This window comes from Paramisgurnus dabryanus, chromosome 22, assembly GCF_030506205.2.
Source record: "Paramisgurnus dabryanus chromosome 22, PD_genome_1.1, whole genome shotgun sequence".
Classification (NCBI taxonomy): Eukaryota; Metazoa; Chordata; class Actinopteri; order Cypriniformes; family Cobitidae; genus Paramisgurnus; species Paramisgurnus dabryanus.
Genome location: NC_133358.1, coordinates 12902045 through 12919965, shown reverse-complemented (window position 1 = coordinate 12919965; position 17921 = coordinate 12902045). Strand labels below are relative to the sequence as shown.

Below are 17921 nucleotides of genomic sequence, written 5' to 3'. Positions count from 1 at the left end.
CTGCATTAAAATAAATATTGTTGTAATTCAGGACGTTTAAAATGTAATATCCATTTAATATTTGCCCTGTGAAATGAAACAGCTCAATTTTTTAATTTTCGGTTGGCTACATATACAATATGTTTACAAACACATGTGTCAGTGTGTCATTACAATTAATTCCTGCGTTTTTTCCACAGGCTACTCAATATAATTCATTCCTCAGAGATCGTATCTCTCTCTCTTTCTCTCTTTCTCTCTCTCTCCGGAAAACTCTGAGTGATGCAGATTTCCGAGTAGCGCTCGTGAGTCCGTCTCGGCTCTTTCCGCCCGAGCATGGCGCGCGCAAATGGGAACTCGTCAGAGCCGCACACTGACGTTTCACAAGCACAGAGAGAGGGGGAGAGAGAGAGGAACAGAAAGCATCATTACTTCATCAACACCTCACAGAGACAGTCGAGAGCCTTAAGCACCTGTGTGCAACTTCAGGAGCGAGTTTTGCGCCAGAGTTGCAGCATGTTTCCCACTCGGCGTTTTGAGTCCAAGCGTACTGACATGGTTTTCGCTTAATCCATTTCTGGAGGACGTTTATTTTATTCCAGCTAATGTGAGATCGCAATTTTCATTGGAATGATGTGGACCTTACATGACGGTGTTGGATTTGTGCTCTTTTCCTGTTTGTCTATTCAAGTTGGATTTTCTCTTGACGGTAAGAATGATATATAGCCTATCCTATATTCTGCTGAAATTCATTGCCGTCCAAAAACATCCCGACTTTTTTTTTAATGCGCTGAATCGTTCAACACCCCCTACTCTAAAATGCTAAAATGTGTATCTAATGTTGGTAGCCTACCTTAAAAGGGTTTTATTTACATTATTCTTAAGATCATAAATGAGTGATAAAAGTTACGTGAGCCAGCTCGTGATGCGAGGAGTTACAGAAAAAAATCAACTGTTGATTGCGGATAACTCAGTCGTTGGCGTTATATTGTCTCTTTAATCTGTCTTTTCTTTCAAGTGAACTGATGCTATGTCACTTGCCAACATTATAGATAGTAAAGGGGTAATTTTGAAGGGACAGCATGCGCGACTTGCATCTCAAGTGGGGGGATGCTCAGATTTGGGCTTCGTTAAACGGACTGCGGTTGTTTTTCAGCACCACGGACAGCGCTCATTAATCGCGCCCTTACAAAAGCATGACATTAGTGGAAAGCCCTCGATTTTTATGTTTATGTATTACTTTTGCGTTTTATAAAGAGTGGTACTGTTTCATAAACAGATCGATGCTTGTCTGGAATTGTCATTAAAAGAAAATCAAAACATTTGATTCGTTGCAAAATCCCCCCTTTTGGATGCACAATTATTTTTATTCGTTTCTTTTTTAGTCTTACGTGTTTTGAGCAACTTTGAAGAAAAGTGCTACATACAAAATCTGTCATGTTTATGATTTCAGATGATATGAGTACTTTCAGCATTCTGACGGGTTAAAATGACTGATTGTGTAGGACTCCCTCCCTTTATTATTATTATTATTATTATAAGGTTAACTTGTTAAATCTCTCTTACAGGGACGTTTACCGATTTCCCTACTAACATCACTGCGAGAGAAGGACAGAACATTGAAATGGCATGCGCATTTCAAAGCGGTTTGTCCTCGGTTTATTTAGAGATCCAGTGGTGGTTTGTCCGTGCTCCAGAGGAAACGCTTACAAGCGAGGAGGATGAGGACGACAGAGAGGTAATGACGTTTAATGCACGGGGTTACGCATGGGTTAATTGTTAGGACTCGGATCCATACGTTTCCAGGGTTCAGAATTTTCCTCTCTAGCGAATCTAATGCATACAGTATTGAAAAACAAGAGTTTTTAAACATATGCTTGAAATTTTGCGTAATACATATCTTTATGTCACTACTCCCACCTTTCCCCAACCCCTTCAGTATGTTACGCACCACTGTATCCAATCAGCTCATTTGACGCATATGCAAAAGTTTTAACTGATGAATGAAGTAGACTTAAAGTGACTGTTTGTAATGGGCTACTGTGTTGTTTTAACAAATGATTTTGGTAAAATATAGACAAACTTAACTTTTGGGTTTAAATTGAACTATGCTGGTTATTTTTAACCCTTAGTTGGGTCGAAAAGAGACTGACCAACCAATGAGTTCATCCAATGGTACACTGAAAAAATGATTCATTCAATTTACTCAATTGTTTAAGGTAAGTGTGGCAATCAATTTATTTAAGCTACATTTAAACAAACAAAATAGAAAAAAACTATTTTGTTTAAATGTAGCTTAAATAAATTGATTGCGACCACTTACCTTAAAAAAAAAATGAGTAAACTGAATGAATCATTTCATTTTTTTCCAGTGTAGGTTCTAATATAGACATTTCTGGGGGTTAATTTAACCCAACAGTTGACTTTGTCCCTTTTTGACCCAATTAAAATAACACAGCATTAGAGTAAACTATAAACTTTTTTTTTTGGTTAATTTAACCCAGTGGTTAGTACATTTTACCAAAGCATGAACTGAAACAACCCAGCATTTTTAAAGTGCATTTTGCACTTAAAATCCTTGGCTGTTTCAACCCATAGTTGGATCAAATATGGACAAACCAGCGAAGTTAATCATGCAAAAACTATTCTCAAAAAGCAATGAAGAAACCTAACCCTTAACCCCACTCCTAACTCCAACGTCACAGGGGTAAAGGCAAATCATAAAAAAAAATCTACGAATGTGTTCGTACAAATTTTCGTGAGATTGCGTTGGACAAACCCAACCGTTTGTTATAAATAACCCTATTATGGGTTCTTGTTATCCAACTATGGGTTAAAAACAACCCAGCGTTTGGCTTTAACCCAGCTGTTATGTTTGTTCATATGACATTAAAACAACCCAATATTTTAAGAGTGTATCTCTCTTCTGCTGCCAAACCTGCTAACTTTAACTTGTTTTCCATAAGTTCCCTTTGCATTTCCATTCATGCCACATAATTTACAAGTTTAACTCACTACAGTATGTCAAAACATGTGCATTGTGCACAACACACATCAAACTCCTCGTTTTGTTTAACGATTCTGTCTTACACGCAGAAGTCTGATTCACTCTTCATGATTCATACCGAATGTAAGACCCCTAAGGCTTTGAGATCCACAGCTAAATTGCTGTGACACACTCATTTGGAGATCACTGGTCTATTTTGAAAGGCGAGACGTAGAACGGAGGCCTATCTTGGAAAAACATTGAGCTTCCATGCATGTGCATATGAGCTGACACTGGCTGAATGTCAAGAAGTCTGTGTGTGGCTGCCTGCGTCTTTGTTTTGGGACATCTCGCGGCGAGCGTGGTCGTTGTGTGATGTGGCGTGACACGTTTAATGACGAACTGGATTCCGGAACGATTGTGTGTGGTGTGTAATGTCAACAATTATCAAATCTGAGTCACGGCTTGAGTTTTTATGTACGTGTCACTGAGGTGGTTTTATCTTGTCAAAATGCTTCCTAAAGGCCTGAGTTTTGGCAGGTTTGCGAGATGCCTTTGGAAACTGAATGGCTGTTGGTAAAGGTATATTCTGTTGAATTAGTGCCATTGCCATTAGAGTCTAGTTAGCATTCATTCGCTCACTGTTTATTTTGTGAGGGCATTTGGCACTCAGATGAGTTTTTTGTTTTTTCGTTTTTGTAAATGCCTTTTGTTCACTCAGACTGCACATAGTACCGTTTTCCCTGGAGGAATCTGCTGATTTAATACTGCCATAACCGAACCACTGTTGTCTCTCATCATGCACTTATTGCCAAGGCTTTGATCCATGGGATCTATCAATTTGGAACGTGACTGGCAGGTGTTGTAGTGCAGTATGTGGCATCATGCAATGAAACTCATTCTTTTTAGACCATTGTGCGTCAAATGACACGCAGCTGAGACCCAAAAATGAGGATTGAAAAGACACCGAATAAAAAGATATCCACGACAAGTCCGAATAATAAGATGGGTGACATCCGCAAAATGGATTCTGATATATAATATAAAAGCGTTCACCTCTGTAGAGTGGCTATTAGGAATGATATGTGGGCTTCTGCACGGCACGGTGGAGGGAGACTCGCTAGGCTGCAGTGGTGCCATCTCTGTCACAGTTATAATGTATAATGGATATGGTCCATACCCCGAATCTGCAGGCGTCAATATATTATGACTGTGGCTGTTGCTGACAGTGTGGCTGAAATCGAAGTACAGAGAGCCGTCCGAGTTCACATTTCTATTAATAGGGATGAATGAGGGACAGTGGATGCTTTTCTGTGTAATGACACATAAGGATTCAACCCTTGCTAGGCCAAGCTGCCCGATTATCGTTTCCCGTAAATCTGTTAAAAATCTCTTTACATGATCGATATTGCTACATTGGATAAATCGTTGTTGTTATGTGCTTTTATGTGTATTTGTGTATGAAGCTGGGATGTGTATTTACCACAGCAAGACAAGAGGCAATTTATCAATGCAGCTACAGTACATCCCACATAAATGCAAATGATAATGCAATTTCAAAAGTGCTCATCTACTTTATTTACATACTTATGGGAGCACGGAAGCATTGCAGATTCTGGGCTCAAAAATCAATTGTTCTCACTTAAATTAGCTGGATATTTTCCATGCAGAAACTTAGTTTCTCAGTTAACTTTATTTTGCTTTAAATTCTAAAAGAGATGCATGCAAGAGATTCAATATTAGATTGATTTATGTTTAACTTCTCTGATAGACCATTGACTGTGAGAGGAACAAAAGGGGGAATGCAAGGAAAATAGGAGACCCATCCTAATTTCCCACAAACATATTTTTACTTTGTTTTGCATAATAACATGTTACTATACCTTTCTTGATCCTTGTCTTTAACTCTTTTAGGGGATAAATTACCATTGGCATCTCCGATGAGAAAATAACAGTTGTTACTGCTTTAGGATGAATAGATCTATCAGTGTGATCATAATACGCACACACAGAGTAAGATGTGAGACAGAAGCGTGCCCAGTGAGCCACAGCGAGTCTGCAGCATGTTAATGGAACATGTTTCTTGTGCCGTATAATTTCGCTCCTTGAGTCTTGAACAAGTTTACATTATACTGTAGTTTATCATATCCTATACATGCGAAAACTGATGAAACGTCAAGTGTATGTAATATGCATACACATATCATATTATCTTATCTAAACATATATTATCAGGGTGTTGTGTGTGTGATATTATGTGACATATTTTAATAGTCTCATTGTTTGAAATATGTAGCACCACAGCCTTAGCTTGACAGAACATTCATAGTAGGGGAGAGCGGGGTAAGTTGTCACATTGGTAAGTTGTCACACTGTTAAACTTTGTGTTCAGATGTGTTCAAGATCGCTCTAAACTAATCTTCTTATTTTTTTGGCTTAAAAGTAAAAAAATGCACTTTACATTTTATTTAATACAACGTTGTTACACTGAAAAAAAAATGATTCATTAAATTTACTCAATTTTTTAAGGTAAGTGGTAGCAAACAATTTATTTAAGCTACATTTAAACAAACAAAAAAATTAGAAAGGCCAAACAAAACAAAACACTTTTGTTTAAATGTAGCTTAAATAAATAGATTGCAACCACTTACCTTAAAGAAATTTAGTAAATTGAATGAATATTTTTTTCAGTGTAGGTATGAATGTTAAAAATTATTATTTCGCACAAAATAGAGGAGACAATGACGTGTCTTTTGACGCTTTAGCTGACTTGCTATGTTGAACTAACGCTGAGATTAAGCCAATATTAGCACACCGTGAACCGCAAAATGCACAAAAAGCACCATTCGCATGTACCGCGCACAACTCTGAATTTTGCCTATTTCGTGCAACTTAGACACGCGAATGAGGCGGAAACGTGTCTTCCGCGCCACGCCAAACGCCTCATCCGAGCCGCGAGACCTCCAGAAGCGCGTCAACGCGTCTTCACATTGACTTAACATTGAAATCACTCGCGCTTCACGCCTCTAACGCGGTTGGTGTAAACGCAGCATTAAAGTTAACTCAACTCAAACCATTTAAGTAAACCGGTTGCATTAGACCAGAGGTCCCCAACCACCGGGTCGCGACCCAGTACTGGGTCGTGGACAAGTTGCCACCAGGTCGCAAGAACGTCCCGAAAAAATGTGTATAATGGCCACGTAATAGCTTAATCGGGTATTTTGTACTGTAAGAGCCGACTTCAAATAACATCAATCATTTCCACTTTTGAACAGAGCCGCGCTCTCTCTCTTTTTCTCCGCCTCTCTCTCTCTACAAGCGCATCAGCGATCACATTGCTGTCATTAGAGTTTGAGCATACAGTACTTCTAAAACACAATCGATCAAAGAATTGCGGAGGTATGACTTTATGAATAATTTGCAAATGTACGTCGCAATGATATACATATGCGGAGACGTTCAAATGTGTGACAGCGCAAATGACTGAAAAGTAATTATTTTATTCTTCTTTAAAACAACTTCAGAATTATCCATCGATCGTAGCACCATGATCAAAATAAACTATTAGGCTAATAATATTTTAACGGCTACACTTTTAACGTAGGTTTTGAAAGGAACCTAAACAGTCAATCATCATTAAAATCATATGGTAAACGTCTACGTGCCTCTGCGCCCAGCCGCAATTCTTCTGGCATCTCTCCTCCTTCACTGCATTTTTCTTCGCTTCTGTTACTTGGAATTGGGGCTCGAGCGCGACCAAGATTCGAGCTGCCTTCGAGAACAGCAAGCCAAGTTCGTTTAGGTTTCATTAATTATAATGGCCAGCAAACTAGTAAAAACAATGAAAGTAAAAAAACAATCTCACCCCCCGGTCCGCGAAATTTTTTAAAAGCTGAAACCGGTCCGTGGTGAAAAAAAGGTTGGGGACCCCTGCATTAGACCATTTAAGTTGTGTAAAACACATACATTTGAGTACTGTGAACTTAAACAAATTGAGTCATATGCAGTTATGCACTTATATTTAAGTTCACACTACTTAAATATAAGTGCATTATTGCACATGACTCAAGTTCCCAGTACTCAAATTTATGTGTTTTAAAACTTAAATGGTCTAATGCAACCGGTTTACTTAAATTGTTTGAGTTAAGTTAACTGTTAGGTTTTACAGTGTACAAAAGTAGGGCTAGCAGGGTTTCATAACTCTGGGTAAGTTTCAGGGATAACCCCCCTTCTAAATTACAAGTGTGAAATGATCCTTATAGGGTAAAAAGCAGGGTTTAAAACAAAGATAACCCAGGCTTAAGCGCAGTGTGAAAAGCCCTAGAGTTAGTATTTCCAGTTGGTGTTTGAATTTAAAAGTCAATAATCACAATTAAGTTGTGTTTTTCTATTTAGATAATCTAGTGTAACAACTTATCTGCCGATGGGCACAAATGAACAGTCTCTATTCAACAGTCTACAACTCCGTAAAGAGATAAGATTTGAAAATGTTATGAATACAACACATGTGCCAAAGACTTCCTCCTTTCACTTGATATGAGATTTATACCATTGTGATGTATGGTGCTCAGTATGTGAAAAGTGTGACATCTTACCCTGTATTACCCTGGCTCCACCTGTACCATTACTCCACTAAAATCCCCCTAGTGCCAATGGCGCCCATATAAATCCCATGTAAGAAGAACTTGCTAGACCTTCAATTCTGATCATCACACCCTTTATTTCTCCTTCATTTCTGACCAACACCAATGTTATCGATATAAATGAAGGCTTTTTAGAGCCCTAATTTCCAGCCACTCCTGCTGATAGTTGTGCTCTACAAAGAACGGACGTTTTGTCATTTAAGATTTCGCACAAATTCACTCATCCTCCCAATCAAAACGATGGCTTGATCTAGACGGCGTACTCCCTACAAGTTCAGCTAATGCAAAATCTATACCGTCCAGTCTGCTTCTCTCTTCAGCCCAATTACCACTCAGTCTTCTGTCTAAGTCCCCCCATCAGACTTTTAAAGACAATAAGCTTTGAAGGTCAATGAAAGCATGTGGTTCCAATAGCCGCATCCATCAGGCTGAGCTATTGTTAGGACAGGACACATTCATAATCAATGTAATGCTGTTCTGATTAGGCTTTCCGTCTGGTACAGGGGTTGGAACAGGCAGTGTCTGTTTTTCCCTTGAAATTGGATGTTTCAGTCCTTGTACAGTGCTAAGTTACATCGAAAAAGGTGTTCAGGAAACAGCACAAAAGGAACAGTAAGACAAATAGGACGCTAGCCAGAGGTGTAACATTTACACTCTAAGCTTTATTACTGGGTGTAAATAATGACAATGATATTTCACACCAGTACGGCTTAATTGGAAACCTTGTGTGGCGGTTATTACGCTGAGTTCATTCAAATGCACTAGCATTGGTGGGCTTTAATAAAAGCATGTGTGACACTTACAACTGCATAACACAATTAAAACACATGAAATTGCGTTCAAATCTCAGACATCACTCATTCTCAGTCTTTAACAAGAAAATGCCAAGGTTTCATTGATTCAGACGTCTGTACGCAGCCGCATCATTTTGTTATAATATCTGCTGGCTAATGCAATGTGCACAAGACCAGTACATTTATAATGGGAAATGTGTCTGTTTGCTTCACTTCACTTGTTAGCTATACTTGGTAAGAAAGTTTTAATCCATCTGGGCGTTAGCACTAAAATTGATGTCCAGGTATTGAAAATGGTTGTAAATAAACTGAGTTGAGGTGTTGAGAGAGACCGCTAATTTCAAAGACTTGGAAAAACACAGTCAACAACCACTATTTTTAAATGGAAATAATAGACTGAATTATCACTAGTAAAACTGCATAAATGAAGTCTCTACGGCTTCTACTATTACCAATAAACATATTGCATTTGGCTTTAAACCAGGCCAATACTTCTCAGTACAATCACAGTTATCGCAACAGATATTGGCATTTATTTATATGAAATAAAATAATAAAGCTAAACAACTTAGGGTTGGTTTCCCAAACGAGGTTTAGATTAATCCAGGACTAAGACTTCATTATATAAGGACATTTAAGCAGTTTTTACAAACCATTTAACAAACATGGCTTTAATAAACATTACTGGGGTGCATCTTGAGATGAATCAATGGCATTGATATAGATATTTTTAAAGGATTAGTCCATTTTCTTAAAAAATATATATAAAAATATATACAGATAATTTACTGCATGTCATCCAAAATGTTGATGTCTTTTTTTCAGGTGAGAAGAAATTATGTTTTTTAGAGGAAAACATTCCAGGGTTTTTCTCATTTTAATGGACTTTAATGGACCCCAACACTTAACAGTTTTAATGCAGTTTAAAATTGCAGTTTCAAAGAACTCTAAATGATCCCAAACGAGGCATAAGGGTCTTTTCTGGCGAAACAATTGTCATTTTTGGCAAGAAAAAAAAACTTTGAAACCACAACTTCTCGTCTTCCTCCAGCTGTGTGACGCGCCAGCACGACCTCACGCAATACGTCATCACGTCAAGAAGTCACGGATGATGTAAGGAAACTACGGCCCAGTGTTCACAAGTGTGGAGAAAGAAGACCATTCAGACGTTTTTGTGTGTTGAATGATAATAATTAATGTCTTTGTGCCAGTTTATTGTTTAAAATGGTCGGCAAATGTGCATTTTTATATATGTTACACGTGTCCTTTCCACGACATTCTGCAATTACGTGAGGTCGCGCTGGCTCGATACACACCCGGAGGAAGAAGAAAAGTTGTGGTTTAAAAGTGCATATTTTTTTTGCCAAAAATGACAATGGTTTCACTAGATAAGACCCTTATGCCTCGTTTGGGATCGTTTAGAGTCCTTTGAAACTGCAATTTTAAACTGCATTAAAACTGTTAAGTATTGGGGTCCATTAAAGTCCATTAAAATGAGAAAAATCCTGGAATGTTTTCCTCAAAAAACATAATTTCTTCTCGACTCAACAAAGAAAGACATCAACATTTTGGATGACATGGTGGTGAGTAAATTATCTGGATTTTTTTTTACAAAATTGACTAATCCTTTAAATTATGGCAGCTCAAACATGCATTTAAATTTGGGACTAGGATAAGCCCTGTCTGTGAAACCACCACTTAATGTGTAATATTATAAATGTGTTAAGACTTGGAGTGACTGGAAGTGAATATTGCCAAATACCCAAGATATGGATGGCTAGCTTGGGCAGATATTATTGCTGGCTCGTACAGAAGATGTCTTAACTACACAAATATTCAAGTAAAAAAAAAAAGCTTTATGTTAATAGTTATTTAAAGTTAACTGTGTATTTGCCTAATTACTTTATTTTACAAGCAACATATCAGTTTTATCAATTTTATACCTGTAAATCTTGCAGTTTATTTTACAATATACTTGTACTGAATGTGGTTAAGGTTCAGGTCATTTATAATGTGAAAATTGTGCGTTGCTCTAGGGAAATAAGTTTGAATTGAAGTTGATTTGAACATCTCTCTTGGCACGAAAAACATCTTGAGCTTTTTTGAGGAGACTGAAGTCCTGAAGTCATTCGATTAGAATTAGAAATTATGATTTAATTTCATTTAGGTTTAAGAGATCTTGCAGCTGCCTGCTCAAGTGGAAGGGGAGTTCACCTTAAATACTTGACACTTCAGCTTATACTTAAATACTCTTTTTTTAATACCACATACAAGTTTCCTGTATTTTCTGGTTGTATTCTAACACAGAGACTAAGAAATGAATATATATGATCACCAATCTAATTGTAGCATGGTGGTCTAAGACTTTTGCACAGTACTGTACATATGAGTGGTGTTGGCAGATATGAAGCAGACAGTCTACTAATACTCGAATAACTAATAGATGACATGTATGTGCAATATTCCTCATTGTCAAAATGTCAAGTGTTATCACACCTGCAATACGCAGGTGTTTCCTGTTGTAAGTAACGTATTATAGATCCATGAGAGCTGAGATTTTTATTGCATGGACTAATTCTTATCCTCTACAGCCATGGATGATGATGAACATTTGAAGAAGGCTTTTAAATGGCATCTGAACTCATCCCTCACGGGCAACTTACTAACCAAAATAAGAAATGCAATGCTTGCCCTATTGATGGCACAGTGTTTGTTTAAACATCTTAATGAACACTGACATAAAAACCTCATTTTCATTGACGAACTGTGATAACCAAACAAAGAAAAAGCCCCTCTGAGGAACGAACAGTTGGCATCAACTGATCCCCTAAATGCATTTAGCCGGAATAACTGGCATGAAACCCTTTTGGCAAAAAATATTCAAAACAAAACAACAGAGAAAAACTTTTTGTGGTTTGATTGCTGATTTGAAGTGAATCTTCAGTAGATATGTGTGTAGGCAGTCGCTCTTTTAATCTCGACTGTGGGCCGTTGAGGATTTGGAGATCCCAGCATAATGGATTTTTTCCAAAACTGCCATACCCTGATGAAAAAGAGAAATGCTGCAACCGGCTTCCCGGAAAAGGAGAGAGAGAGAGAGAGAGAGAAAGAGAGAGAGAGAGAGAGAGAGAGTAAAAGGGCACAGGAAAGTGGAGTTGCTGGACACACGATCATGTCGAGGGAGGGCGAGTCGGCATCCGTGTAATGTATAGAGGAAATGCCAGCAGCACAGTCCAATTCAATTTAGAGGATCAAAACAAAAGTGCTTCCCTTTGAAGACACTGAGAACCGTGGGCTCCAATTAGTGTTGAATGACTTACATTTGATCTCTGTCCCCCACCCGGAATGCAACCAACTTTACCGCAGGTCCACACGTGTTACCTGCTAAATCATTTTTGTGAATATTTGCTTTGCACGACGTTGTTTGGAATGAACAAAAGAAAAAGACCAGAAAGCCATCTGTGGATTTCTTGTTTGGGAGATCTTCAATATTTTTAACTGAATATTTTGTCAGTTTCGTTGTTTTTCTTCAGTGGCTCTCATCTCTTTTGTTGTGAAACTGGCCTTCGATTTCCAGATTACAAGAATCTCACCTCAGCAGGAAATTACTAACGGATTTTAAATGATTGGATTCCCAGAACAGCCAACTTTTGATTCCACTAAAGGATTACACGAAGACAGCGTATTAAATGGTACATGAACTTCAAAAAGAAACGTGGAGGAAATTACTATTCACAAAGCTTTTAACATATTTTTGCAACCTTTTTGTTCAAATACGCATCAAAGTTACATACATCAAAGTTCATCATAATTTTACTTTTTTTTACACAGTTTGAAAATGCATCCAGTAAAAATAAATATATACTATATACATACTGTACATATATATGTTTGTGTAAATGTCAGACTTGAAAATGCCATTTGCTTAGCCGAATGTTTGTTCACAGCATGGCGACTTTCCTTGTCAGTTCCTTGTTTCCACATTTTTTCTGAAGGTCAAATAATATAAGCTTAAAGGAATATTCCATTTTCTTAAAAGAAATATCCAGATAATTTACTCACCACCATGTCATCCAAAATGTTGATGTCTTTCTTTCTTCAGTCGAGAAGAAATTATGTTTTTTGAGGAAAACATTGCAGGATTTTTCTCATTTTAATGGACTTTAATAGAGCCCAACATTTAATACTTAACTCAACACGTAACAGTTTTTTTCAACGGAGTTTCAAAGGACTATAAATGATCCCAAACGAGGCATTAGGGTCTTATCTAGCAAAACGATTGTCATTTTTGACAATAAAAATAACAAATATACACTTTTAAACCACAACTTCTCGTCTAAATCCGGTCCAGCGCGACCTAACGTAAATGCGTAGTGACGTAGGGAGGTCACGTGTTACATATATAAAACGCACATTTGCGGACCATTTTAAACAATAAACTGACACAAAGACATTAATTAGTATCAGTTGACATACAACAACGTAGGAACGGTCCTCTTTCAACACACTTGTAAACACTGGGGCGGAGTTTCGCGTTCGTCCTCTGTGACCTCTTGATGTCATGACGTATTGCGTGGGGTCACGCTGACGCATCACGACCGGATTTAAACGAGCTTTAAAAGTGTATATTTGTTATTTTTATTGTCAAAAGTGACAATCGTTTTGCTAGATAAGACCCTTATGCCTCATTTGGGATCATTTAGAGTCCTTTGAAACTCCGTTGAAAAAAACTGTTACGTGTTGAGTTAAGTATTAAATGTTGGGCTCTATTAAAGTCCATTAAAATGAGAAAAATCCTGCAATGTTTTCCTCAAAAAACATAATTTCTTCTCAACTTAACAAAGAAAGACATCAACATTTTGGATGACATGGTGGTGAGTAAATTATCTGGATTTTTCTTTTAAGAAAATGGAATATTCCTTTAAGCATGCTTTCAAATACAGAACTAAAATGTAAAAACTTTATTTTCATTATAATCTAACTGTGGATCATAATTCTTAATATTATATTTCTTTTTTCTAAAAAAAATTTTTTTTAGAGATTCATGGTTATTAATGTTAAATTAGGCTCTGTATGTGTCTATGCATTTTTTTCCAAAGCAGGTATTCATCAAATCTTTATTAAACCACGTCAGTCTAACTTATCTGCCAAGACTTTAATTAAACATCGGTGAATGATTTATATAACATGTGGGATTTACTTACCTATAATATCGCTCCTACCACTCTACAAATCCTTAACCTATTCTAGATAATGATCTCCTCTGAAGCAATTTCCATCTTCATTCCTCCGAGTATGTTTCTATTCAAGTGCCACTGAAAGACAGAAACCTACAGCTGAAGGCTGCAACAGTTAGCCATGACTATATGGAGATGAGACCCATGAATGTTAACGGGCCATCGTAAAGGAGATAAGTTTCCTGACGTAAAAATTGGCAGATCACATAAAGCATAGACAATCCCATTTGAGGTGTGGTATAAAATGACTCCCATCTGCCCTAAGCAACACATAGAGAGTTCATTCAGGTCTTTTTCCTTTCATACTTTGCCCCCATATAAAACAAGTGAGATTTCATTCATGGAAAGCCACAATGTGTTTAATATACAGTACTATGTTGTTTTAAACCTATAATTGACCATATACTGCTAAATTATACAACAGTTCAGTGTTCATTTCATTAGATTTCAGATTTGCATTGATTATACAAACAGCAAAACTTTGTCGACACTACGAGTAACTAAAGCTGTGTTGCTCCAGGCTGTGTACCATGAAGATCTATATAACCTGGAGAAAGCTATCTGATATCATTCTCATTGATTTCAGTTCCCCAGCCAGCACAAGGAAATACGTGACCTGTCTGAGCTGTAAAGTGCCATGTGACTATTCACTCTGGGAGAAGGGAAATGACAATGTGATTTTGTCAGCCAATCAGCTTTGCCATACAGTCCAAAACCATTTATTAGTGGCCATCCTGAGGTGTTATGTCGACGGATGAGACAGTGAGAAAATATACTGGAAATTATTCAATTTATGAATCCAGAATGGTATCAGAATGGCAAAACGTCTACTATTATACAGTATGATGAAATATTTGCAATTTTGTTGCTTGGGAACAACTGAATGGCTGTTAGAGGGGAAAAATGCTTTTTGGCAACCAAATGGTGGGGTTATGCCATCTACAGTGCCAGCAGGGGCAAACAGGCCTAGGCTTACCAGCCAAACTCTGAACTATTGCTGTGGGGTACACTTGTTTTGTGGGGGGGGGGGGGCATGTGTGCATGTGTTTATGCATCGTTTAAAATAAAATGCATATTTTTCATATATTTTATCTTCATTCTGTACTTCTGTTTCCATCCTCATTAAAACCAGGCTGTATAGTTCTTGTGTCTATGAAGCCCCTCAGTCAAAAGTACTTAATACGTTTAGAGATAGGTTAACTGTACCCGTGTTTTGTATTTGGCTTTGGAAAGCCCCATTTCCTGCATGTCCCCGGGGGCAGGGATTATGTAAATTTTAGGGTTTGTGATGTCACTAACCCAGGAAGAGGCTAAGTTATAGACCACTTTCGTGTTTGCAAACAGAGCTGACGTTTTTTTGTGGGCGGAGCCAAACTGGTTGCAGAAAGTGACAGCTCCGCAGTAGCGGTGAGAAGTGTTTTAGCATTAAACCGTGATTGTTATGGATCCGAAGTCGGATTCCCCTATGTTTCCCTTTGGTGCAATGTTTCTTATAGCGTTTTAATCAAGTTACGTTTATTTTTTAGATAAATAAAAAGTTTAAATGGCTTGGCTACTGATATGCATGTATGTAATGTATATGTATTGTTCTTTTTTGCTAAATCAATTATTTTTACAGTCTGAATCGCTAAAGTACATATAAAGCAATACTATCATAATAACGTTTATTAAATATTTCATAATTTTCCTGTTTTCTATCATTTCTTCCTTATATTTATAGCCTACATGTCTGTTGTAAAACTTTTATAAAAGTATTATGTTTAATCACAAATTAAAAAGGCCTGTTTATATATTAATAACACTTTACATCATGTGTGTGTGGGGGGGCTATATTTATATATTTATTAAGTATGTAAACATAATAATTTTAGAACAAACAGGAAGAAGACATAAGCTAAGATATAAGGAAATTAAAAGAAATAATAGAAAGTGAAAAAAATATGAAATATAAAAAATTGTGATATTATTGCTTTTTCAGTATAAAAAACATTTATTCTGAATAAATTAATAAATGTAATGTGATAAAAACACTATAAGAAACACATGGAGGGAACAGACTTCGAGAGAACACCGGACATCTTCTCTAATTATTTTCTATTCTAATTATTAAAAGATTTCCAGATGATTTCCTCGCTCCATTCTGTCCGTTTAAGGGCTTATTTTAATCATAAACACCTACGTTTATCTTCAAATGATGTCTTCGACGATGGTATTCTATAAAAATGAAAGCCATCTTTTTTGGCATTCCTATTCTGACACTTAACAGCACAACAAGACATTTTCTAGTGAGTTATCTTGCTCGTTTCACTCGTGTCTCATTCATTTCCACTGTTTTTCTGCAACCACATTGCGCGCAGCTTGCAGTGACGTAACTGTGACGTCTACATGAAATTAGTCTATAGGCAATCCAGCCGTTTGCTGTAGTTTTTTAGAAGTGATTAAGAAGCAAAGATCTCCCGTTGCATTGAGCATTGTAACCTTGCGGATGTTGTACACACGAACTGCAGTTAAAGAAGTGAATTAAGAATCAACTTCACCTTAAAGGGTCACACTGCTCTTTTCACTCCATTGACTTACATTCATATGCATGGTACTATGTCAGAAAGGAAACGCAAGCTTTTCACTCATTTCACTGCATTCCAAAGGTCAGGTCTAGTGAACTCCTGTGAAATTCACATGAAGGCGTGACCAGTATATGATCAATACGATTAAAGCATGACGTTTTCAGGTGGAAAATAACAGTATTGCCCATTCCTGTTTTGTAATAAATAATAATAAAAGCAACTAAAATGATGCAAGCATCTCAGAACTCATCATCTGTGAAAAAACTTATACTTTAGTGCATGATATTATATCAGTTTCCTGCTTATACAGGAAGGGTCCGTATATATACCAAGGGTTGGTATAGAAATTTTGCATTTTAAAAATCTAGTTTAACCAGCAAATACAGATGTAAAGTTGCTTAGCTGGTAGAGCATGACAATGACATTGACAAGATTATAAATTTGATTCCCAACACACAGCATTTATAAACATACTCAAACTTACAAAAGTTTTGATTAACTCTTTCCCCGCCATTGACGAGTTATCTTGTCAATTAAGAGAAAACATTTGCATGAAAAAAAAAATGTTACTAATGAGTTTTTATGGTTATATGTAATATCGTGGTTATCTAATTTATAAAAAAAATGAAGAAAAAATGTATTTATTAATTGTATACTTTGTGTATGTTTTGATAATCGTTCTGAATCTTTTTGTAAAAAAAAATATTTTTTAAGAAAATACCCATATTTAAAAGTTTATAAGCAGAGAAAAAAATATAGATAGGATGAAACGTTTTTTGTTTGTTTGTTTGAAAGCAGATGTATTTTATTTGTATGTTTATTTTTAGAAGACTATTTTCCTGGAAGGCATTTTGTGGAAGTTTTGTGAAAATCACAAAAATGCTGGCGGACAAGCTGCAGAGGAATGAGTTAAAAACCTTCTGGGCATAAAACATTATAATTATTTTATTACAAATAAAATAAGGTTTTGAAATAGATCCAAAATCCAAACTTTGACTTGGACCAAGTAATGAAGCTGCCAATAAGAGTCAAGAATTTATGAGAACTCCCTCAACACTATTTTATAGTATGAGACCATAAAAGCAGCTTGAAAATGACATTTTTACAAATCCTAGGGAAAGGGTAGTGCACTCTGCACAAATATAAACATATTATTTAGTTATTTATTTATTTTATAACATTTTTGGGAGGAATATTATGCTAAATGTAATTCATGGCTTGATTTAATTTAATTCAAAATAATATATGCCCTTGAATGTCTTAGCTAAATGCCTGTATTGCCTTTTTCATACATGCATCCCTTCATTAATTGTTCATTGTAGTTTGGTATTCAGCTTTAACGCTTTCCAACAGACAAACACAATAAGCTTAAATTAATAAGCACTCAACGGGATATACTTTTGTCAATACTTATAAAAAATCACAGGCTGTGCTGGAAAATGGTGAACAGGGCTAATGACATTCCCAAAGGCTAACTGAAGTCAGGTGTCCCGATCGATGAATTGAGATTAAAGTAGCGAGGTCGGAAGAACCGGCCTTGTTTAAATGTTGAGAGCATAAGCACAAAGGACATGCGAGCTAGTAAACCATGCTGAACTATTGAGTGTTGCATAAAATTTGTCATTGCAGAACATCAGGTAGTTGATAAGCTTAATACGTGTATAGAGGAAAACTGAACAGTAATTATTGCAGGTAATCTTTAGTTAAACTTGCAGGAA

At 36.7% G+C, this 17921-nt stretch overlaps 1 protein-coding gene across 1 annotated transcript in view; it reads left to right on the top strand.

Annotated features, from left to right (window-relative positions):
• The first annotated feature begins 378 nt into the window (after nucleotides 1-378).
• vstm2a (V-set and transmembrane domain containing 2A) overlaps nucleotides 379-17921 on the top strand; it is a 57469-nt gene continuing 39926 nt past the window's right edge. The window contains exons 1-2 of the mRNA XM_065294812.2: nucleotides 379-688; nucleotides 1548-1717. Coding sequence (XP_065150884.2) covers nucleotides 610-688; nucleotides 1548-1717 — 249 coding nt within the window. The 5' untranslated portion in view covers nucleotides 379-609. The remainder of the gene's footprint in view (nucleotides 689-1547; nucleotides 1718-17921) is intronic.